The 27,010-nt window shown below is 33.2% G+C and overlaps 1 protein-coding gene across 3 annotated transcripts in view; it reads left to right on the top strand.

Moving 5' to 3' along the window:
- LOC142322290 (androgen-dependent TFPI-regulating protein-like) overlaps positions 1 to 27,010 on the top strand; it is a 204,706-nt gene that overhangs the window by 163,308 nt on the left and 14,388 nt on the right. For all 3 annotated transcript variants that reach the window (XM_075361222.1, XM_075361206.1, XM_075361214.1), the window contains 2 exons: positions 20,976 to 21,193; positions 25,979 to 26,130. In XM_075361222.1, the coding sequence (XP_075217337.1) occupies positions 20,976 to 21,193; positions 25,979 to 26,130 (370 nt within the window). The remainder of the gene's footprint in view (positions 1 to 20,975; positions 21,194 to 25,978; positions 26,131 to 27,010) is intronic.

Raw genomic sequence — 27,010 nt, 5'->3', positions numbered from 1 at the left:
TATTTGTTTTGGAACCTGGTAGTTACTGTAAATGGTTGGTTTTTATAAAACGATAGTTTGAATTGTAGTTTTTATGAGCCTGAAACATGAACCCTGACTGCTAGGGATAAAATTGTTTGAAAAAAATTATGTTAAAAAATATTAATTGGCTGGTAAATAACATTAAAGTAGAATGGTAGATTAGAAGAAATGGTGAATTGGAGCAGTTTTATTGAAACCATGGGATATTGATTGAAATAAAGAAGGAAAAATTGCAATTGGCTGGTCATCTATAGAGAATAGTAATGAATTGATTTACAACAAAACTGTGGACTGGGAGGTCTGAGGGATATTGAAGGAGGAGAAGATCAAGAAAGAGATGGATTGACGATATCGAGGAAGATTGAATGGATGAACATTAGGAAATGGAGATTTTAGATCCACCATGGTCCTGCATGGACACCAAGGACGTATCTATAATTTTATACCAGGTTAAGAAATTAAATTAAAAGTAAATAAAAATAAAACAAAAGTAACAAAATATAACAGAAAAGAATAATGATGAATTAAATTTAGTACAGAGGCACACAATATAAGAAGTGGGGAAAATTTTATTATTTAGCTAGTAAAATACCAAAAATAAATGAAATAATCAAAAGTATATCGATATAAGCAAAGATAGCTTTCATTTAGAAAATAAAATTTTAGTTATAAAATATGAAACTAGAAGTTAAAAAAAATGTTTTTAAATATTTATATGAAATAAAGCATTTTGTATGATAATTACAGATAACAATATAAAAAAAAGTTTTAAAAGATTATAAATAGTTTGAAATATGGTATTTCACAGTTCAGAAATAGTGAAATTTGATGTGGTTGTTTTAATTAAAGTAGGTCAATAAAGGTTCAAAATGAAGAAATTTCAAGAAGAAAATTACAAGAATTTGAAGAAGTTAAAGGAGAGAAATTTGCAATAAATTCTGTATTAAGTTAAAAAATATGTTATGAGATTTAGTTAATTTGATAATAGTGAGATATGTAAAAGGCAAAAAAGAGGAAGACAAAGGTTGATTAAATAAAGAAGAAAATTCACATTTAATGATCGATTTAGTGATATGATTTAACATTATTGAAACTACAACAATTATAATGCGTATGATAATCATAATAATAGAAATAAAATAATCAATGTTCAAAAAAAAATTCCCACTTAAAAAAATAATATTTATTTATTAATATAATTTTGTCAAAGTTTAAAAAGCTCAGTTTTATCCCATATAGTAGAAATTGATCGCTGGACAGCACTGTCATCTTGTTATCTACAACATGGTAAACTGTCTTCTCCATTATACTATTAGCTGTGCCAACACTACTTCAGACACTCAAGGTAGAACTGTTATGCATCTATGAATGCTATGAATACTTTCTAAACTTTGATGAATAACAAAATATTTCATTTAATTACTATAACAAAAAGAAAATTAATTTACAGAATTTTGCTCTTTAGGGAGTAAAATTATTTTGTAACAACCAAGAAGAAATTTTAAGAAGAAAAGGAATTTAATATAATCTAAAGACTTAAAAATAGAAAAAAATTTCTTAAAATTATTTATGTGAAGTATATCATTTTATATTATTAAACATGAGCAATAGGCAAAGCAGAAAAAATAGAAATATAAGTATTTAAAGTAAAGTATTACAAGAGGATGTTGAAAATTAGGTGAAATGATAAAATACAAATAAAAGAAGCCTTAAGTCATAGAATAGAGGAAACAAGTTTGTAAAGGAGCCGTAAAGGATCCGTTTATCTTGTAAATGGATAAACAATGCAGGTAGATCATATAGCATATAGAACATATAAGATGCCCAGGTTTAGTTAATTTGATAATAAAGTATAAAAACTATAAAATTCAAATAACTGGAATTTTTAAAACACAGCTGAAGATCTAGGATGTAATGACTTGTTGAAAATTTATCATAGAACAGAAAGTTATGGACAGTAACGTCAAATCAAATAATTAATAAAAAGAAAATATGTTTGATTGTTTTGTGTATTTACTAGTATATTCATTTAAAATTCAATTACCATAAATAAAATTAATTTATGTGCTTAAATTTTCATTACAAAATATTTGTAATAAATATCTAAATGTTATTTAGTGAAAGCAATTGAAAGTAAAGAATTAATTTTAGTAAATATCCTGTTACTTTCTACTAATTTGCGGTTAGAATTTAATCTGTAGTTATGATAATAATTAGGAAAAAAAGAAAACATTTATGCTATAAACTTTGAATAATATAATTATAAATTTATTTTTCTAACAATTTTTGCTCATATTAAATAAAGATAAATTTATAAAAACTATCATAACATGATAAGAAATTAATAAATCTTTTATTCTGATCAGGTCAGTAATAAATTGTGCCATGAGTAGATAAATATGTTTCTCCATAGGTGTGAAAAGAAGCTACCCAACATTTCTTAAATGGATCAAGGGAAACTGTAATAAAACTTTGATCAAAGCAACATCACAAAATACATAATTAATAATAAAATGAAAGAAGAAGAAATTGATCCAGAAATTGGAGAGTATGAAGGTCGATTCAGAAAAGGAAGATGTAGCGTAGAACAGATTTTTAGCCTGAAAACAGTCATCAGGAATTACAACTTGATTAACAAGAGAATAGCAATAGATTTTTAAAAGGCCTATGATTCAGTTAACTGGAATATATTATTTAACGTTCTTAAAGAATATGGGACTGACCCAAAACTAATAAATCTCATTAAGCAGATTCTCACAGACACATAGTCAAGATTAAATTTAAAGGGGAAATATCCCACCTTTTTGGAATCAAAACAGGATTCAGGCAGAGGACAGACTGTCTCTCATTCTTTTTAGTGTAGTCTTGGAAATGGTCATAAGAGAATGGTGGATAGCTTGCAAAGATAAAGGCCTAAAGGAAGTCAAATTGGAATATGGGAGGGAGAAAATGAACATTGATTGTCTGGCCTTTGCAGATGATCTCGCTTTCTTAACAGAAGATATAGAAGTGGCTGAACAACAACTAAATGTTTTAAACAGAATGGCCAAAAAAAAAGTTTGTAATCCTGCCAAAAAGGCAGGATTGCAAATTTCCATAGAAAAATCAGGTTATATGATAAATATTAAGAATGAACCAAAAAGTAATTATGAATAGAGCTCAGAAATTAAAAAGACAAGCAAATTTTGATTCTCTTTCTTTTCTGTTTAGCCTCCAGAACCACTGTAAGGTATTACTTCATTGGATGAATGAAGATGATATGTATGAATGTAAATGAAATGTAGTCTTGTACAGTCTTAGGTCAATGATTACTGAGATATATGGTTAATTGTAACCCAACCACCAAAGAACACTGGTATACTCGATCTAGTATTCAAATCCAAACAAAAGTTTAACCTTTACTAGGATTTGAACCTTAGAATTCTTTACTAAATTTTGATACACGGGTGAAGTTAACTGACCAAATGGAATGAACAAGGTAGTACACATTGTCAGGATCAATAAGATTCTTAATACTGTGGCCTAACGAAGGAGATGTAGAGTAAGAAATGAATCTCGAGAATGGGCAAGATCAAGCTCTATACAATGGTAATCTTATCAGGAGTTTTATATGCAGCAGAATGTATAATAGTTCTGAACCAAGGGAAAATAGATAAATTGGAACTTAATTGGAATGTTGGGTGAAAATTAAGGACAAACAAGAAACTTTACCAGGGATTAGATAAAATCACAGAAGCAATACATAAGCAAAGATTGGAATTCTATGGATATCTGACAAGAATGGATTCAAACAGGCTTACAAAGAGAATTTTTGACAAGTGTAATGGTGACAAGACGAATATTAAATGCAAGTTAAATAGTTCAAGCAAGTTAAAGAGGAACTAGGGGTAGCAAATATAAATGTGATGAATTTAAAAGAAAGAAGGGTGCTTAAGAAAAAAATTTAGAATTAAAAGGGATCTAGAATAAAAAGAAACAATGTGCTAACCTAAAGTGGTCAGAAGAAAGAAGTTGCACAGTGAAAAAATTAAAGAATATTGGAGATCTAAAAACCAGCCAGAATTTAACTATTCTTTGTGGTCATACAGTGACTGGTGTTGAAAAAAATAAAATAAATGAAATAAAATGAAAAATAGATTTGATTAAAATTGATATTAATTATAATTAAAATATAAACATGAAGTAATGTTAATGTAAATACATGAAGATACTAAACAACTACAAAGTAATTCAAATTCAGAATGCAATAATAAAAATTATTTGAGCACATATTTATATGTACATATTGATTGTAATAAAGAAAATAATTGTATTTTTAATGGTTTAATTTGTATTATTTAAAAATCATTTACAAAGTAATATTGTTTTTGTAAAATAAAAATCTTTTAATTTTGTTTTAAATACTAGGTTTAAATTCTACTTTTATTTTATTGTAAAATGGTACAAAGTTTATTAAATTTACAACAGATGAATGTTGTTACATGAGTTACATGGACATGGACATGGACATACGGTAATTATTGAGGTTTGGTTAATGGACTACTGTGTGAAATTTCAAGAGTTTTGATTACAGATTAATACCATTTTTTTAGTTTTATTTTTTAAAGTATAATCTGAGTTTAGTGAGATTTTTCTTTCTAATTTCCTGTGACATAAATTTATTTTAAGAGACCAAGTGAGTTGAAAACAGTGACTAGTGATAATACAAAGTGTATTACATCATCATAGTGTGAAAAACCTTTTCAGTAAGTTTTTATTCAAAATTTATTACATTATACAGCTAAATTTTCTAAGTCGATAGACAAGCCAAGTCTTGTTGGTGATGTCATCGACTATAGTCGTAAACAAGGACTTGGAAAAATTTTCGTCAAATATTCATAAGACGAGAATATACTAAGTCCTATAGACACTCATAAGGGCATACCTTTTTCCTTCAATAGCTCCTGTAATTTTCCATATTTTTCAAAACTTTCTCCATATCTCTACGAATCACAACTTTTCCCTTCCATTGACCCCCCAAAATTTTCAAACATTTTTTTCGCATTATACATTTTACCTCCCACCCAAATTTTTTTTTGGGGCTCCCGCCCGAGTGGGGACTCGTTGGACTCGGGATGAGACCCTGAGTCCAACGCAAGGCAATGAGATGACGAAGCTCTTTGCCACTGAAGGACAAGTCCTCACAAGCGGCCGGAACGTCTAAGATAACAAGTATAAAGAAAGATACTACTTCACATGAGACAGAATGCATGGAGACCGGCGGTGCTGAGTCTGGCAACACTCAGGAGAGGAAGAATTGGAAGACAATAGAGGGCAGAGGGGCAAAAAGGGCGAGAGCAGGCTCGTCGGAGGAAGAGGAGCCCCCCTGACACTCACACTCAGAGATGTAACCTATAGACTCGGTCACGTATTAATGCAATTAAGGCAGAACATAGGAAAATCAAGTAATACCGCTATGAAAGCACATGAAAGAGACCTCACAGAGATCTATAAAGATCTCCAGAGAATTAATGATGAGGCTTCAGAAAAGGAGGATATTGGAACACAGACGATTTATTGGTCACTTTAACGATGGGAAGTCTGATATTTTGGATACAGAGTTAAGCAAAGAACAGCTACTGGACAGGCTTCCAGATGGTCCACCTGGGTGATGAATAGGCTCACCCAGGTGCCTGCGGTAAAACCAGGCGAGGATAATTGCCATTTTGTTGACCTGGCCAAGATAGGGTCTAACAGCGAGTTTACAGGAGCGAGTCCTGGAGTACTTGTGCTCCAGGACTCCACAATTCTGGAAGACAACAGAATTACTACTAGGGGTACTTTTTTTTTTTCCTGTTTAGCCTCCGGTAACTACCGTTTAGATAATTCTTCAGAGGATGAATGAGGATGATATGTATAAGTGTAAATGAAGTATTAGTCTTGTACATTCTCAGTTCGACCACTCCTGAGATGTGTGCTTAATTGAAACCCAACCACCAAAGAACACCGGTATCCACGATCTAGTATTCAAATCCGTGTAAAAATAACTGGCTTTACTAGGACTTGAACGCTGTAACTCTCGACTTCCAAATCAGCTGATTTGGGAAGACGCGTTAACCACTAGACCAACCCTGTGGGTTACTACTAGGGGTACTAGATATTCAATTATTTACGACTCTATCAAAGGAGAAAGAGCCACGGCAACACACGTGATCAGGGCACTCATGAAGGTTGTGGGGAAGACGGAATCGGCGGTCTTCATTATCCCCTCTGGTACGACAGCTACGACTATTAAAAAAGATAGTCATATACATAATGAGAAAAGGGAAGACGCTCCCCAAAATGGTGATTCCAAGCCAGGGAGAGCAAGTGAGAGCGAGGTCCAGATCGGCCTCTACGAAGAGAGGAACGCCTCCAATCCCTGAAAGTAAAACTGTGCTCGTAAAAGCTCAAGGGAAGACGTATGCAGAATTAGTCAGAACAATGAAAGACAAGGTAACCGCAGAGGAGGCGAGCGAGGTACTTTCTATAAGAAAGGGCAGGAACCAAGAGGTTGAAGTGAGAATAAAGGGTTCCCAAAAAGCAGGAGAGTTTACCACGCTGCTCCGCGACAGAGCAACAGACCTCCAAGTTGACGTCAGGACAAGGGGTGTCCGAAGAACAATAATACACGTTAAAGACTTATAGCACGATACAACAACAGAAGAACTTAAGATAGCAGTCGAGAAAACTATTGGCACGGGTGAGAGTTTTCAAATTACCTCAATCAGGGAGGCATCAGGTAACACCAAAAATGCAACGGTAATAACGACTCACAGGGGAGCATTGAAACTAGTAGCAGAGAGATTAAGAGTGGGATGGGTTAATTGCCGTACCTACATACGAACGGAGACTGAGAGATACTTTAAGTGTTGGGGCACCGGGCACGGAAGACGAGAATGTAACGGCCCCGATAGATCTAGCCTGTGCTTCAACTGCGGGGGCAAGGTCATTTAATTAAAGACTGCCGTGAAGCCACAAGGTGTCTAGATTGCAATAGTCACGGTCACAGGACGAGAAGCATGGGATGTAGCAAACTACATGATTAAGGTACTCTTATTAAATAATAATAGGAGTATACTTTCCAACGACCTTGCAGAGGAAATAGCTGCATAGAGGAGAATACGACTTTATAGTGGCAACAGAGCCCAATGTTTACGCGGCTGCCAGACCGCAGTGGGTTCCAGACAGAAATGGGGTGGTCGCCATCAGACGAGTCGCTAACAACAGAGACTTCGGACTTTTTATAAGAGAAGACGATATTGTAGCCGTGGAGCTGAGTGAAGTGATCCTGGTTGGAATCTATATTAGCCCCAACTGTAAATTGGAGCGGTTCCAGGAAAGAATTTTCAGCCTACAACTCATAACCATGCAATCTACGAAACGCGTTGTAATATTAGGCGACTTTAACTGCAAGACTACTACGGCTGGCGCAGACTCTTCCAACGCTAGAGACAGAGTGCTGAAAGACTTTCTGGCGGCTACTGGCGCGACATGTATAAATGACGGAGAGGCTACGTACAGCGCCAGAGGCCATACATCTATCTTAGACCTCGTAATAATCGACAACAGATTTAACCCGGACACAGTGGCTTTCAAAGTACTGTCGGTAGAGACAGCAAGCGACCACAAGGCAGTAGCTATTGAAATCAGAGAACAAAACATAAGAAATACGCAACATAGCGCTGTTCTAAGATGGCCAAAACACCACACACAAAAGATTGTAAGGAACGCCGCAAGAAGGATCACAGAGTGCAAAAATTTAAATCCAGATAGTTTCCAAAACATCATTACTGAAGAAATATCCAGAATTCCATGGACGGTATCAAGGGACCAAACAGTATATTGGTGGAACAACGACATAGCTAATCAACGAGATTACATGAGCAGATGCAAGAGAAAAGCACAAAGACTTCAAGCTCATTCCGGCATAAGCGACGAAAGCAACAGAGCCATGAATGAATACAGAACGGCCAGAAAACGCCTCAACTTTCTTATAAAACAAGCAAAGCGTAAAAAATGGAATGACCTATGCAAGGAATTGGAGAAAGATCCCTGGGGGAAAGCTTTTCAGATTGCGACAAAGCGGCTTGGCAGGAAAGCCCCATTGCTTAACAGCGACAAGGCTCTACAACAATTAAAAAATTTATTCCCAAGAGAAGAAACCGGATATCGATATATGCCTGCATGCGATAGGGGCAGATTTGATCAGCAGGAAGTTCTAAGCGCGATCAAAAAATTCAGTAACAACAAAAGCCCGGGGCCAGATGGAATCCCCGCGGAAATACTGAAGGGACTGGCAGAAACTGTCCCTTGGGAGGTGGTGGATGTGGCCAGTTTTGGATTGCAGCACTGCACTTTTCCGCGCTGCTGGAAAAGGCCAGAACCGCCCTACTGCCTAAGCAGGGTGCGAATACTGATCTGGAGGAATATCGCCCAATCAGTCTGATTAATAACATGGCGAAGACGGTAGAAAGACTCTTAGCCGGCAGACTGCAGGAGGAGCTGGAGCAAAAGAATTGCCTACATCAAGACCAATAAGGCTTCAGGAGAGGACGATCCACAGTACAGGCCATCAAACGAGTTATGGACTGTAGGCCATCAAACGAGTTATGGAGTTATGGACATCAAACGAGTTATGAACATCAGCAGATACCTGATTAATCAAATCGATCAGTACTTATTTGATAGGCTTATTGAGGTTAAGACCGTAGATGGCAAGGTGAATTATCAACTGTTCGGAGGAGTTCCTGAATACTGAGGAATACTGATCTGGAGGAATATCGCCCAATCAGTCTGATTAATAACATGGCGAAGACGGTAGAAAGACTCTTAGCCGGCAGACTGCAGGAGGAGCTGGAGCAAAAGAATTGCCTACATCAAGACCAATAAGGCTTCAGGAGAGGACGATCCACTCATATTACTCGATGTGAAGAATGCTTTTGGAACAGTACCCTGGCCAGCAATAATAGAAGCCCTAATAAACATGAACATCAGCAGATACCTGATTAATCAAATCGATCAGTACTTATTTGATAGGCTTATTGAGGTTAAGACCGTAGATGGCAAGGTGAATTATCAACTGTTCGGAGGAGTTCCTGAATACGGAGGAATACTGATCTGGAGGAATATCGCCCAATCAGTCTGATTAATAACATGGCGAAGACGGTAGAAAGACTCTTAGCCGGCAGACTGCAGGAGGAGCTGGAGCAAAAGAATTGCCTACATCAAGACCAATAAGGCTTCAGGAGAGGACGATCCACAGTACAGGCCATCAAACGAGTTATGGACTGGGCATTAGTAACCAGAGGTGGCACCTGGAGAACAAGAAACCTTCCACTACTCATATTACTCGATGTGAAGAATGCTTTTGGAACAGTACCCTGGCCAGCAATAATAGAAGCCCTAATAAACATGAACATCAGCAGATACCTGATTAATCAAATCGATCAGTACTTATTTGATAGGCTTATTGAGGTTAAGACCGTAGATGGCAAGGTGAATTATCAACTGTTCGGAGGAGTTCCCCAGGGATCAGTTCTGGGACCCATATTATGGAATATTTTTTACGATGGGATCTTCAGACTACCCTACCCTGAAGGCGTAGATATTGTCGGATATGCAGACGACATGGCCGTCCTCGTAAAAGACAAGGAGATTGACAAACTCGAAACCAAAGCAAATCAGGCCCTACAATTAATAGATAACTGGCTTAACAACAACCAATAGCAGATGTCTCCAACCAAGTCCAAATGCATCCTACCTGCAAGCAAGAATATGAGTCAGGAGCATAAATATTGGGATAAGAGGTGAAAACATACCAGAAGTCAACAACGCAAAATACCTAGGAGTGTACTTAGACAGAAGTCTAAAATTCGGCCAACATATAAACATGGTCTGTCAAAAGGTTGCCCCAACAACCAAAGCCCTAAGAGCATTATTTAATAATCGCGGTGCACCAAAATTGGCAGTTAGGCGGCTCATTACATCAGCACTGATGTCAACTATACTATACGCAGCCCCAGTCTGGGAAAGTGCTATGAACGTAAAACGTAAGAAAAGCAAAATGAGAAGCGTACACAGAGTGGCCTTAATCCGAGTAGTTCTAGGCTACAGAACTATATCTTACGACGCATTATGTGTACTAGCTGAGATTCCTCCTATAGAGCTTCAAATAAAAGGCAGAAGAATGAGGGCGGAAGGCATGACAAAATCTGAGGTGGAAAACATGATTATTAACAGTTGGCAAACCGTTTGGTCCGCTTCTCAAGTGGGACAGTGGACACGAAGGCTAATCCCTGATCTGAAGGAGGGGACAAACAAAGTAAAAGGTGAATTAAATTTCCATACGACCCAACTCTTAACAGGACACGGGTCGTTTGGCAAGTATCTCTTTAGAATAGGGAAAAGGCAGACATCACAATGTTCAGATTGCCACAAGGAGGACGACGCGGAACACACTATTTTCAACTGTCGAAAATGGGAGGTTTTCAGATATGAAATCAGGAGTAATAATCTCACACCAGATAACCTTGTCAAATGATTATTACAAGATAGCAGGAACTGGGACTGGTTCTCTAATTTCGCGAGCTCGATCCTCAGAATCAAGGAGGAAGAAGAGAGGCATCGTGGGGGACAGGCGTGACGATAGGGCAGAGGACAGTCCCATCCTGGAAGGGCGGCATGCTTAGGTATGTTGGTACCAGAGAAGGGGTGGGAACTCCTCGGGAGTCTAACAGGGGTCAAGTAAAGACCGAGTCCCGGCCGGTGGCGCCGGTTCCTGGGGGTGCTTCGACGCTTGCTGGGGCTGGTGCTATCGGTTTGAGGCAGGCGTGAAAAGACCGAGACCCGGTCCTCCGCGGGCGGGGGGGTAGACGGCATAGCCGGGTCTTCCTTGCGGGCGGAGGATTAGAGGCAGGCAATATGAAAAGATCCGGAACCGGGGGTGCTGACCTACCGTGCCAGACATACTGCCGTTGGCTGGCACAAGGACACGTCCCTGGGCCGCGTATACTTTAGTGGATATCCGGCCCAGGGATGTAGGGGAAAAAAAAATGTAAAATGTAAATTTAAAGATGATTTGAAGAAATAAATCATTTGTATTTATATTTTATAATAATGCACATTTATAAAATTTTAATTACGAAATTTTATATATACTTTTTCATTGTTGAGAGCCTACATCATGTTCAAAATTATTTTTTTAATATTGTTTCACCATAAACAATATCTCATCATCATCAGGAAGCTAGATATCTTGCCTTTTTGTATTTCACGATAACAACTTTTTTTATTTATGGGCAACATTTTTTTGTAGATCTACTCCTTATACTAATCCCTCTGTGGGATACTAATACTTATACTAATCCTTATATATGATCCCTCTGTGGATCATAGATCTTACCGATGGTGAGGGGACTTGAGTGCTCAGTGATACAGAGTAGCTGCAGCCATAACGGAGTGGTATCTTTTGAGAGCAAGACCAAGGAATGATTCCTGAACCTCAGCTCTTTCAGTAGCTATTAAGGACGTAAGTCAGATAGACTTAAACACCCATATCAACACCACTCAATCTTCTGAGTACTGCGCAGCTGAAAGCAATGGAAAACTACAGCTGCTTTTTTTCCAAGAAAATGTAGCTCTCTACATTTTCATGTAACAAAGATGAGGATGCCTTCCTTGGTAAAATATTCTGTAGGTAAACTAGTGCCCTGTTCAGATCTCCAGGTGGGGACTGCAAGGAAGGGATCACCAGAAAATTAAAAAATAACATTCTACAAGTCGAAGCGTGGAATGTTAGAAATCTGAAAAAGGTTGTTAGGTTAAAAAATTTAAAGAGGGAAATGGGTAGGTTAAATGTAGATGTAGCAGGAATTAGTGAGGTTTATTGGGTAGAGAAAAACAACTTTTGGTCAGGTGATTTTTGAATCTTAACTCAGCATTAAATAAAGGGCAGACAGGAGTAGGTTTTGTAATGAACAAGAAGGTAGAAAAAAAGTAGAATATTTCAAAAAGTTTAGTTATGGAATCATTGTAATCAGGATGAAATCAAAACCTAAGCCAATTTTTAACATCTATATGCCTATATGTGCCCATGATGATGATGATGATGCGGTAGAGTGTGTGTATGAAACACAAAGAAATTTATGAAGTAATTGAACACATCAAAGGAGATGAGGGGAATAATAGTTGGAGGTTGGAATGCAAGCATCGGAAAAGGCAAGGAAGGATGTCGTGGCTGAATATGGGCTGGGCAGAAGAAATGAAAGAGAGGACCAAGTTATTGAGTTTTGCATGAAGTATAATTTAGTTATTGCCAACATCCAATATAAAAATGATATAGAAGAATAAACACATGGAAAAAGACAGGCATTACTGCAAGGTATCATATAGATTATATCATGGTTAAGCAAATATTTAAAAATAACTTGTCAACTGCAAAGCATATCCAGGAGCAGATATTGATTGCAACATAATTTAGTGATAATAAAATCTAGATAGGGGTTTAAAAACTGAAGAAAAGATATTGGATAAATCAATGAATTTACAGAAGCTTGAGGAAGAGGAGTTGAAGAAAATTGTTGAGGAGGATATCGCAAGAGGTCTGAAAAAAAAGGTTAGAAAATATAGAAGAAGAATGGGAGAATATTAAACAGGAAATTTTTAAATCAGCAGAAGTGATCTTAGGGGGGAAAAGAGAACTGGTAGAAAACCTTGGATATCTGAAGATATATTGCAGCTGATGTATTAATGAAGAAAATATAAGATTGCTATGAAGAAGGTAGGACCTATCGACAATTAAGAAATACTATAAACAGGAAGTGCAAAGTAGCAAAAGAAGAGTGGATTAAAGAAAAGTGTTCAGAAGTGAAAAGAGAAATGATCATTGATAAAATAGACAAAGTGTACAGGAAAGTAAAGAAGAATTTTATGGTATGTAAGTTAAAATCTAATAATGTGTTAAATAAGGATGGTATACCAATTTATAATAGAAAGGAAAAGGTTGATTGGTGGGTGGAATATATTGAAGAGTTATACGGAGGAAATGAATTAGAAAATGGTGTTATAGAGGAAGAAGAGGAAGTTGAGGAGGATGAAATGGGAGAAACAATACTGAGATCTGAATTTAAGAGAGCATTAAAAGATTTAAATGGCAGAAAGGCTTCTGGAATAGACGGAATACCTGTAGAATTACTGTGCAGTGCCGGTGAGGAAGCGATTGATAGATTATACAAACTGGTGTGTAATATTTATGAAAAAGGGGAATTTCCATCAGACTTCAAAAAAGGTGTTATAGTCATGATACCAAAGAAAGCAGAGGCAGATAAATATGAAGAATACAGAACAATTAGTTTAACTAGTCATACATCAAAAATCTTAACTAGAATTCTGTACCGAAGAATTGAAAGGAGAGTGGAAAAAGTGTTAGGAGAAGACCAGTTTGGTTTCAGGAAAAGTATAGAGACAAGAGAAGCAATTTTAGTGGCCAGATTAATATTAGAAGGAAGATTAAAGAAAAAGTAACCAACATACATGCACTTGTAGACTTAGAAAAGGCATTTGATAACATAGACTGGAATAAAATGTTCAGCATTTTAAAAAATTTAGGGTTCAATTTAGGTAGAAATAGAAGAACAACCGTTTACATTTACAGGAACCAAACTGCAACAGTAATAATTGAAGAGCATAAGAAAGAAACAGTAATAAAAAAGGAAGTCTGACAAGGATGTTCCCTCTTTCTGTTACTTTTTAATCTTTACATGGAACTAGTTGTTAATGAACAGATGTTAAAGAACAGTTTAGATCTGGAGTAACAGTGCAAGGTGAAAGGATAAAGATGCTACAATTTGCTGATGATTTAGTAATTCTAGCTGAGTGTAAAAAAGATTTAGAAGAAACCATGAATGGCACGGATGACGTCCTACACCAGAACTACCGCATGAAAATAAACAAGAACAAAAAGAAAGTAATGAAACGTAGTAGAAATAATAAAAATGGACCACTGAATTTAAAATTATGAAGAAAAAAGATTATGGAGGTAGATGAATTTTGTTATTTGGGAAGTAGAATTACTAAAGATGGACGAAGCAGGAGTGATATAAAATGCCAAATACCACAGGCTAAAAGAGCTTTTAGTCAGAAATATAATTTGATTACATCGAAAATTAATTTAAACATTAGGATAGTATATGTGTACCTTTATATGGAAGTAAATCTTGGGTGATTGGAGTACATGAGATGAAAAAATTAAAAGCTTTTAAAATATGGTGCTATAGGATAATATTAAAAATAAGATGGGTGAATAAAGTGACAAATGATGAGGTGTTGCGGCAAATGGATGAAGAAAGAAAGAACTATTTGAAAAAATATAGCTAAAAGAAAAGATAGACTTATAGGCCACATAATAAGACATCCTGGAATAGCTTGATATTGGAGGAATAGGTAGATGAGAAAAATTGTACAGGCAGGTGACGTTTTGAATATGTAGAACAAATTGTTAGGGATGTAGGCTATTGGGGGTAAACCAAAATGATATGACTGGCACTAGATAGGGAATTTTGGATAAGCTGCATCAATCCAATCAAATAACTGAAGATAAAAAAAATACTAAATAAATAAATTTATTAATAAAAATAGACATTATAGATTATTTAAATTTTAATAAAACTTAAACTAAATTAAGAGTTGTTAAGTTATTGAAAGATAGTTGTTTTTAATTTGTTACCAACTTCATAAAATCAAAATTGAATTGAGTTGTACAGTTCCGAAATTAGCTTCATTCACTTTAATTTTTCAGTGTAAGAAACTGTCAAAAATACATATGTATGCTAAATTTATTAAAATGATTAAATCAGAAATTATTATTTCATTAAATAAAAATGATATACATGAATTTATCATTTTGTTATTTTAATCCATTTAAATATGGATAAGGCCGCTTTTGGAATTCATAGTCGACTACTTTTGGAAACATTAATATTGGAAATAGATACTTGGAAAGTATTTCATTGAGATTAACTTTAAACATTTTTTAAAACTATAAATTTAATATTTTTATTAAAAAAAAAAAATCATGATTCTTTAACTAAACTTTGATGATTTCATAGTGTTCCTCTTCCAGCTGTATGCTATTATAGATTTATTTGTAAATTTTTAATAAAAAAAAAGGTTTTTATTGTTTTCTCATTCTTTATTGTAATAATTTTGTAATATCTTCAACTTTTCTTCCTTGATTAACTCATCTTTAAATAATAAAACTGGTACATTGTTGTTTGGTAACGCATGTATCTTAAAAATGTTACTGTATTATCATTACTTTTCACTATTTAATATAATTTTTTTTTATTTTTAGTCATTTTAATTTTACATTTTGGAAGGTTGAATTTTAAACTATCAGTTATCCAGAACTAGGACCTTAAGAATTCTATTGGTTTCTGATTTCCAGTCATACATAAGATATTCTTTAAAAAAAACTGAGTCAACAACAATGCAATATTCAAATTTTTTGTTATCTGATGGCTGAATAATTATGACTATGTTTTTATGTTTTATTTTTTTCTATCAAGCAGCATAAAGAAGTGGCCTATTATCAATCATCATTACCATCTGGTGTTCTATTTCGCAGCAGGTTCCTTTTGACTCTGCTGTCTTCATCCATTTTTGTCCCAAGCCTTCTCCTTGTAGTTTAAAATATTCACCACATCTATTAACCCATCCTTTCTTTCGTTTCCTTTCTTCTTCTAATGCAGTTGTCAATACTCCACTTCATACTAATTCTCTTCCTTTTCTTTTATGTACTTCCACCATAAGTGCTCTTCTTCTTCAACCCTGTACATTACATTTTCATTCCTCACTTTATCCATCCATTTTATTTTTTTCCATTTTCAAAATCTACATCCACATCCACATCTCAAAATGCTCAATCTACTCTCCTCCCGCTATATCTTCATCCACACTTCACTCCATATAACAAGTAACAACATACATAGCAATTGGCTAACCTCTTCATTAACTCTAATTTAGGTTTTTCTATATAATAATTTCCTCTTCTTACTAAAGGCTTCCTTTACCATTGCTAACTTTCCTTTTTATTTCCATTGCACTCTTCTAATTCTCTGTCACCATTGTTCCAAAATATCTGTAAGTTTTTTTTGCTTTTTCTATTCTTCATTCACTTGTTTTTACTATTAATTCTCTTTGTTGTTTACTTCCATTACTTTAATTTTCCTTTATATGTTTTCATTTCATAAAAAATGTGGAAAGAAAATTATGTTACCAATTTTTGAGGTATGTGTGAAAATATTAATCTTTGAATTAGCCTGTAACTGGAATTATTAATTCTCCAAATTTTTATATCCTGTGCTGCAATTTTGCAACTTTTATAAGGAAAAAACTTTTAGTACTGCTATAGTTGATAATAAAAAATTATACAAAAATAAATATGCATTAATAATTTGCATATGTTGCATTAATAAAAAAAAAACCTAACTAAAATAAAAATTAGCTGGCAGGATAAGGGAAAATTTTGATTGAATGATCAAAATAATCAATACATGATTGATCAGATAAAGCAAGATTTTGAATAATTTTAAAAAGGTAACTTCTACAGAAATAATCTTAACTATGAGAAGACAAGGTTTGGAATTTTTTCTGGAACAGATTACATGCCGAAACACATGTAAAATGGATTAACTTAGGTGAAAATATTGTTTTTGAAAAAGGCAACTTTTAGAACTATACTACTTGAAAAAATATTATTTATTTTTATTATTAGTGCCTTTTCTTCAAATCAGTTTATTTTTTATTTTTTTGTAGACATGAATATTTAATGAATCTGGTTACTAAGGAAGTATATAATATAAAAAAATCTAATGTAAGAGAAAGTTATGAGAATGAATAAAAAGAATAATCGATGATGTAGAATATAGGAGATATAAGAGTAGAAAGAATGGTAGAATTGTATAAAACCAGTCAAACTGATGGTCAAAATATAATAATATTGTATGTTTATGAATATATGTGTTGTAAAAATTATTTTTAAATTTCCTGTGTTGTTTTTTTTAATTATTCATAACATTTAATATTATATCTTGATATTAATGAAATGTAGTATTAATAAAATAATCATGAGGTGACTTCAAAATGTGTATGTACATTTGTATTTTTAATCTTGTCAATTATACTTGATTTTGGTGATTTATATTTAATTAATACTTATTGATTTTTATAATTACGGGACCTACTTTGTTAAAGAACTAACTGCAAATTACAATCTTACAATTTCCTAGCTCACCTTTAGTACAAGTTACAGACTGTTCAATAGACAATTAAAACATATGTAGAAAAAAAATACAATTTTCTAGGTTGGCAACACAAAAGGAAAACTTTTTTTTTTTGTCTTCAGTCATTTGACTGGTTTGATGCAGCTCTCCAAGATTCCCTATCTAGTGCTAGTCGTTTCATTTCAGTATACCCTCTACATCCTACATCCCTAACAATTTGTTTTACATATTCCAAACGTGGCCTGCCTACACAATTTTTCCCTTCTACCTGTCCTTCCAATATTAAAGCGAGAAAAAAAAGGAAAACGTTGCTACATAATTGGATAGGGTATTCTTCAGAAAAAGTACACCTTAGTGAATAGATTAAAAAAATACTCTTCCGATGGTAGTTCCAAATATTAGTTTGAACTATATCTCTTCTCAATGTAAGGAAATAAAATAAACATTTTTAAAGTCATAAAAGAGTATGTTAGAAGAAAAATTATTGAAAAATAAAATCGCTAACTGAACTATTGAAGAAGGAAGATTATTTGATTGCAAGTGGAAAGAGATCTTGGCTTTCCAGATTCAAAATTTATTAAAGACTTCAGGATCTTCTCTCAAAATTAATTGATAGGTGACAAAGTTACACTTACAAACTAACAGATATAAATAACATTTTTTTCTAAAAAATACAGAATTTATTTCAAAAGAAATTAGTGTTTTTTTATGTCTATTAAAAACAACAAAATTTTCAAATAAAACATTTTCATGTTAACACTTAACACTGCGTTAATTATGTGAATGCTATGCAAAATTTGTCTTATTGACTTAGTAATTAATTGCCGCTATCAGCTGTACAATGGTTGTTCAGTTTTTGTACAAATGCACTACAATGAAATTTGAATGTATTTTTGAAGACCTGTAAACTTTTAAATATGTTTTACTGGGAATAGTTAAAAACTTGTATATTTTTTAGTGTTTTAATGGTAAAAACATGTTTGAAACTTCTAAAATTTCAATATAATTTATAAGTGTTTACTTGTAATTTTCTTCAACCCAATTTCACTTTATTTTTTGAAAAATTACCATAATTTCTGAATTGTACATTTGTAGAAGAGGCTGCAAATATGGAGAAATGTTTTATATTCATTTATAAATTACTGTAAATTGTTATTAATTATTAAAAAATTATTCATTATTAAATTACTGTATACCATATTTCTTTGTAAACATAATGTTAATAGTTTTACTTATTCAAGCTTAATAGATCTTGTAACTTAAATATAAAATACAAGAAAATAATTTTGCTAACTGTACTAATTATTATAATTATAATTATTATTATACTAATTATTATAATTTCCTAATTTGTATTATTTGTAGAACAATAATTAAAAAAACTAATGACTGCTGGATTATTGCTCATGTGTTTATTTCAATTATGATTATTAATTTTGCACAGTCTGATTCCATGATAACAAATAATTTAACAGACTTTACCCAAGTAACGGAACGTATTAATTCATTAAAGTTAATTAAAATAATTTTTCTGTTCACTACTTTTACTTTATCTTAGAAATGTTTTGCTCTCTTTTACAAATGGGAAGGTTACATTGCTGCTGGTAAGTGTCTTAAAGCAAACCCACGTAATAAATGTTATCTAGGTTGCAAGAATCTCAGTGAAAAGATTTGGAAGAGGTTTTTTCATTTTATAACTGTAGCAGAAGATTGCAATGGCAGCAGAATAATAAATTTTATTTCAGTAACTGAATTGTAAAATTCTGTCATAGAGTTAAAAAATGTAATTAATTTTTTATTTAAAAAAAAAATCATACTGAATGAGCAAAAGCGGAGATGCTAAAGTAGTTGATGAAACTAAAAAGAAAAACTGACAAGAATTTCATATCTTCTTTCCTGGAAAGTTATGCAACTTTATCTGTCAAGTGCTTCACTCTTTACTGGCTACTATTTAGAAAAAAATTAAGTGAAACATTAAACTGAGTAAGTGTGCATGTAAAGAATGGTAAAAACAAAAAAATTGTTTTTTCTGAGTAAAATTTTGAGTACAAAACCCATGGTAATGTTATCACTCCACCTTACTGATCAACTGTAACCAAAATTAATTTCCATCAAAGCCCAGTATACAAAAATCATTCTGATAAATTTCACCTAAATTGGTCCAGTCTGGAGATATCAAGCAAAATACAGGCCAAAATACATACATGTATTGGCCTGTTTTCTGGTAGAATACATAGATCGTATCAGAATTTTTCATTGCTAAAATTGCGTTTTTTGTTTAGAAGATATGAAAAACGTTAAAATTTACAAAATTGCTAATGTAAAAAATTTGAACCATTTAGCACGCTTTCCCTTCTATAGGATATTGTATAGTTATCACTAAGTAGTCAGGAAAGTAAATACCGAATGTCCAAAAAAAGAACTCTGAGGTTTGAAATTAAATTTACTTTATTACATTTATAATTATATAACACATACATTTATGTATGTGTTTTATTACATGAAAGTATAGTTTCAAATTTTTTACTTCTTAATAACTCAATATGAGTATTGTTTACTGCCCAAAATATGTCAAAGATTACCCACCTCATTCCACACTCTGATGAGCATGTCTAAAGGAATCGCTTGTACAGCTGCAATTATTATTTTACGCAGGTGGTGGATTTAGACCATCCACCACCATCAGCATTGAATTAGGACTTTGTGGTGGCAAAGCGATTGGAGCATCTCTGTGTATTTCACCTTCTGAAAAAACCTGTCAATGAGCACAGTACCCACAACTTCTGCACAATGTGGAAGGCCTTTACCCTTTTGGAAAATTAGACCTTTATATTTTCGATCTGCGATAATACAAATTAATATAACATGCTCGAGTATATTACAGTGTATTAGTGTGCTCGTGGAAAAAGTAGCCCAAAATGTTGATTATGCATGATACTACACACTAGACATTCAATTTTGGGAAGTTGCAGATGAATTGCACTGATTCGTTTGGATTTTCTGAGCCTTTATTTGACAATTATGGTGATTCACAAATATATGGACTGAAGTTTTCATCTGTGGAAATGAAGTCTAACATGGTTTTTACAAACTGAACTCTTTGTGGCTTATCGTTAGAATGTTTTGGACGTTCTAACAGAACTGGAGAGAAATACAGCCGAATTCTTTCTTTGTTTTTAGGATTTGTTTTAGGTCAAACCAGTCGGTGACCTTCCAAAATGCTGAAGGTTTTCAAAAAATTGTTCACACCACTTACATGTGCTTTTTTCACTTGTGGAATTTCTACAATAGACTCCCATATAATTTCTTGTAAGACAGTCACTGATTTTGTTTTTGCAAATCAGTGTTCACACCTGTGACTTCCCTTGTGACGATGCCATGATATTGAAGCCTGGACTCATAACAGCTTGGCCTGTGCAATAGTAAACGCAAATACTATCTGATTGAGAATAGGTAAAGTAAAACTTAATTATTGTTGCTTCAAGATTATGCATAAAACAGTATGATGTGCTGCAAAATAAAACCCATATTCGTTCTTGAAGCCCTGGAGTTCTTTCTCACAAATCAGCAACTGCAAGGGCTTTAATCACAAACTTTGTAATTTATTAACTGATTTTTCCTTATTTACATGTGTTTATTTTTTTTAAATTTCAGCTTGTTACTTTTACTTTCTGGGGAATTTGGGCTATTGATCGTAATCTCATTTTTCCAAAAGCATTGGACTTATATTTACCTCCGTGGATAAATCATTCATTGCATACTGTCGTCTTCGTTTTTGCAGTCAGTGAAATTATTATTTGTCATCATAAATATCCATCTTTTTATCATTCTTCCATCGGCCTCGCTGCATTTCTTGCTACCTACACTGTATGGTTAGTAAATTTTTTTTTTTAATTCTATAAAATTTTGTTTGCATGCATGTTTTATTGGTGGTAGACTGAAATATCTTTAAATTTAAAACGTAACGTTGATTACAAAAAAAAAAGATTATACAAAGAAAAAAAATTTTTTGAGATGTTTTAGGGAAGTTTCCGTAGATTATAGGTCTTTAGTTACTTCCTTTCCTCCTTGCAACCGTTAAGCGTCGCAATTGCGACTCATGTGCAACCGTCTGCACACTGCTAAAGTCGTGATCGCGACGTATTGCGTCAGTACTAATTTTACTATCCGTCAGTGTACTAATTTTCTTACAGCGTCTTTGATTTTCGAGATAATTTTAATGGTTTATATACCATTTTTAAGACGTAAATGTGTTCTAGAAATATATCCTATCATTTAAAAATTTTAGGGAATTACATATGATTGGCATACCTGCAAAATGGGATTGTTTTGTGTACAGTCAGCTGTTGTTTGTTTAGTAGTATAACCTCATTTTTTCTGTTTATCTTCCGGGAATCGCCGTCAGGTATTAATCCAGAGGATGATATGTATGAGTGTAAGTCTTGTACAGTCTCCAGTCGACCGTATCTGAGATGTGTGGTTAATTGAAACCCAATCACCAAAGAACACCGGTATCTACGATTTAATATTCAAATCCGTAATAAAGTAATTAACTGCCTTTAGTAGGATTTGAACGTTGGAACTCTCGACTTCGAAATCAGCTGATTTTCGAAGACGCGTTCAGCACTAGACCAACCCGTTGGGTTAGTTGGAAACCTAAATTGATACTTTTCATTTGCGGTTTAGTCATCATTTGCTTTTCATATTGCGGAATTATCAATAAGTAGTGAAATTCGTGATTATTTACGTGTATTAGAAGGCGAAGAAGATAGTGATGTGGCTGTAGAAGATTTTGATAATCTAAGTGATTATTTTCGGGTAGTGAGGAACGTACTCAAAGTGATTTGGGAAGTGATAATGACTATTCGGAAGACGAGGTAAATAGTGGTGACAAAGAAGTTGTGGTTTAACACACAGAAGCTAAATGGGTAAGAGCATATTCTCCTGAGCCAGAATTATTAGTTGAAGAAGAATTCAAGATAAGAAATCCTGGTATAAAAAACTGCTCACAGAAGAACCCTTTGGCTTATATTTCTGTTTTTTTATGACAAAATTTAGAATCTTCTATTTTTAAATGAACAAGTAACTATTAACAATACTGCATTAAAAAAAGTCAGATTCTGGCAATATGAATCCCTTTTCCAGACTTCAAAAATAGTTTGATGTATCTATTACGGAGTTGAAAAAATATATATATACTTGGTGATAAGCATAGGCCAAAATCCAAAAAACAATAGAGCGAAATATTGGAGCATTTCAGAATCTCAAATAATGCAGTTTTTACCCAGTATAATGTTACTAAATGGTTTTAAACTTGTATCTTCTGTTTTCCATATAAGTTCACAACATATTCCTTCTGGGCAACCAGCCATTACCCATGGTACAAAGTTAGACCATTTCTTGATGCTATGAATGATTCATTCAAAACATATTTTATTCCAACCCAAAATTTATCAATTGATGATTGATATTGAAAATAGATTTGCACATATTATTTACATGCAAAAAAAGACATGCTAGGTTTGGAATTTAAAAATTTGAAGTGGTTGAAAGTAAACAATTATATTCTGCATACTTAAATTAATAGTGGAAAAAATTTTTTTGCTGATTCTAATGACCCTTTCACTGAAAAAGTAATTATGCACTTGTTGAGTACTTAAAATCTATTGAAAAAAGGTTGTCAAGTTTTCGCAGGCAATTTTTGTACCAAATTCCCTTTAGTGAAAAGACTGTTAGATAACAAAACATTTCTTACTGAAAAAGTAAATAAAAGATCCAAAGATCTATTGAAGTCAGTATTCAGTACAAAACTTGACCCGCAGATCCCTGTATATTTCAGAAAAAAAGAAATACTTCTTCATGTTATAAGACTTAAAATAAAAAATTCAGACTTGATAATACCTAATAATAACTAAGGGAAATTAATGCAGTGGTTTCTCATTTCAGATAAAACCAGAAGGGATTGGTTTTAATGATGTGAAGAGTTGTTTGAGTGGAACAAACATCCTTGAATAGACTGATCAGTTAAAAATATTAGAATTTTTGCGTACAATGAACAACTGAAAGTTAGGCCATTAGCTTGAAACTTAATTATGACAATATTATGCAGTATGTAGAATTGGATTTTATTTACTTCACGCCAAAAGGTGAAACCATGAAAAGTGAACACTGCTGTCACTGAAGGCAAAGGTGCTATCACAAAGTCTGAAAGGTGTGTAAATTTTCAAAAGGTTTGATTTTGTTTTATGGTAACGATTGTTCTGATACACCCATAATAACAAATTTTTGCCTTCAAGATTTCAGTTTTGTACTGTTGGGTTGTTGGTTGTACAATCCTGATTTGGTTCCAAGAAGGAAATTAAATGCTTGTTGAAAAATAGACAAGTGTATAGAAGAAGAGAGGATTATATTGAAAAATAAGCATAATTTTTTAAGTGGAAATTAAAGTAAACAGGTTTATTTTTAAATTTCGCTTTACTTTTTGACTTACTCTCTTGCGTATGTATTACATTCTAGGCGAATATAGCTATATTGAAAGGAAAAGTATGATGATCATATAAAAAATATGGTAACTGGTATTTCAAATTAACTCAGCGTCAAATAATGGGCAGGCAGGAGTAGGTTTCGTGATGAACAAGAAGATAGGTAGGAGAGTGGAGTATTTCAAGACGCATAGCGATAGAATCATTGTAATAAGGATAAAATCAAAACATAAACCGACAACGATTGTTAACGTCTATATGCCTACAAGCGCCCATGATGATGATGAGGTAGAGTGTGTATACGAAGAGATTGATGAAGCAATTAAACACGTAAAAGGAGATGAAAATTTAATAATAGTTGGAGATTGGAATGCAAGCATTGGAAAAGGCAAGGAAGGAAATGTAGTGGGTGAATACGGGCTGGGCAAAAGGAATGAAAGAGGGGACCGACTTATAGAGTTTTGCACGAAGTATAATTTAGTAATTGCCAACACCCAATTTAAAAATCATAATAGAAGAATATACACTTGGAAAAAGCCAGGCGATACTGCAAGGAATCAGATAGGTTATATCATGGTTAAGCAAAGATTTAGAAATCAACTCGTTGACTGCAAAACTTACCCTGGAGCAGACATTGATAGCGACCATAATTTGGTGATAATGAAATGTAGATTGGGGTTTAAAAACCTGAAGAAAAGGTGTCAGATGAATCGGTAGAATATAGAGAAGCTTGAGGAAGAGGAGGTAAATAAGATTTTTGAGGAGGACATCACAAGAGGTCTGAGTAAAAAAGATAACGTAGAAAATGTAGAAGAAGAATGGGAGAATGTTAAAAAGGAAATTCTTAAATCAGCAGAAGCAAACTAAGGCGGAATAAAGAGAACTGTTAGAAAACCTTGGGTTTCAGACGATATATTGCAGCTGATGGATGAACGTAGAAAATATAAGAATGCTAGTGATGAAGAAAATAAAAGGAACTATCGGCAATTAAGAAATGCTATAAACAGGAAGTGCAAACTGGCGAAAGAAGAGTGGATTAAAGAAAAGTGTTCAGAAGTGGAAAGAGAAATGAACATTGGTAAAATAGACGGAGCATACAGGAAAGTTAAGGAAAATTTTGTGGTACATAAATTAAAATCTAATAATGTGTTAAACAAAGATGGTACACCAATATATAATATGAAAGGTAAAGTCAATAGATGGGTGGAATATATTGAAGAGTTATATGGAGGAAATGAATTAGAAAATGGTGTTATAGAGGAAGAAGAAGAAGTTGAGGAGGATGAAATGGGAGAAACAATACTGAGATCTAAATTTAAGAGAGCATTAAAAGATTTAAATGGCCGTAAGGCTCCTGGAATAGACGGAATACCTGAAGAATTACTGCGCAGTGCAGGTGAGGAAGCGATTTATAGATTATACAAACTGGTGTGTAATATTTATGAAAAAGGGGAATTTCCGTCAGACTTCAAAAAAAGTGTTATAGTCATTATACCAAAGAAAGCAGGGGCAGATAAATGTGAAGAATACAGAACAATTAGTTTAACTAGTCATGCATCAAAAATCTTAACTAGAATTCTATACAGAAGAATTGAGAGGAGCGTGGAAGAAGTGTCGGGAGAAGACCAATTTGGTTTCTCTCCTTTTTTTTATTTTTTTTTTTTTATTTGAAGTCATGTGGTCATCCACATCAGATTTTTTCATTTTGTATTTATATTTAAATAAAATTAATATCTTACGATCAGATTGAGGAATCATTGTAACATTAGATGCAGATATGTACACCAATTTTGTTTAATAAATAAAAATTTACAGTTTAAATATGTTTGCAAATTTCAAAATAGTGGCAAAAATTTTTTTAAATTTTTATGGCTGTCAAAATCTTTTGAATTTTATGGCTGAATTTCTTTTGCATTTTGGTACACTCAGTATGCTGATGTAAAATGGTGTTTTAGTATTCAAAGAAGAAAATATTTTACATTCTACTTTTTTTTAGAAACCTGTCATGGTAATCTTTGTTATCTTAAGTTATGCTTATTTTTAGAACTAACATTTATCTCACATCATGCTTATAATATTTTGAATATGGTACCTAGAATATCATATTTATAGACATCTTTGAAAATGAATATATAGTTATAAATTATTTTAATTTTGTTATTTATTATTTTACAGTCTTTTTGGCACATACTTTGAAAGTGGAATATGGTTATATCCATTCCTGAAAGAGCTGAACTGGACATGGAGATTTTTATTCTTCATCGGATGTTTTTTATTTGCCCTTTTATTTATGGCTATTGACAAATTTATCAGCTCTCTTGTTTGGAGTAAGTATTTGATAAAGAAAATTATTTTGCTTGTTGTAAATAGATTAATTACATTAAATATGATAACAATATTTAAACAAATAATAATTATTTATAATTATTGTTACGTTAATCCAATTATTTTATTTTAAAGAATAGTAGAATAGAAATCGTCATTAAAAATTCAGTTTCATTGATTCTATTTTCTTATTATTCTAGCAAGTTTTATTGGTATTGGTATGTAATAAAATACATTTTTTTTTTTTATTTAGTTAAATAACAATATTTATATCTACACACTCACACAAGAGTGTTAATAAAATATGGCAGTTTTCATCTGTTAAATATAGAAGAATGAAATTTAATAATGTTCCTACCTTGAAACAATATATTTTTCAGTTTGAGACCACCATACCCACCCACATCCCAACCCTGTAGGAGAAGACACCCACCTTGTGATGCTTCCGGTTGCCACACCCCTCTTGTTCATAGCCCTGATGGGCTTTAACAGGAGTCATCTTTTGGCTCTAACTTTTTATATCTCATAGTAATTGGGATGCCTCGGTAGATATTTGCATTGGTGATTTTTAAACTCAGCTTTTGCCTTTGCTATAGGCCCCATCTGGACATCTTGAATGTTCTACATTGTTTCCCTCTGAACTAGCTAATCGAGTTCGCGGAAGCACAAACCCCGTGCCTAGTTCTACATTTTACAGTATCAGATCCCTGTAAAAAAAAAAAAATTTGGGTATCTTGATGCCCCCTTTACTAATGGGGTTGAAGATCAAGCCAAAGCAGGAATATTCATATATATATATATATATATATATATATATATATATATATATATTTATGCCTATTTCAGTGGGATTTCAAGATATGAGACATAAATTGTTAGAAA

Source organism: Lycorma delicatula, chromosome 1, assembly GCF_047948215.1.
Source record: "Lycorma delicatula isolate Av1 chromosome 1, ASM4794821v1, whole genome shotgun sequence".
NCBI classification, from domain to species: domain Eukaryota; kingdom Metazoa; phylum Arthropoda; class Insecta; order Hemiptera; family Fulgoridae; genus Lycorma; species Lycorma delicatula.
This window is presented reverse-complemented; position numbering and strand designations above follow the sequence as displayed.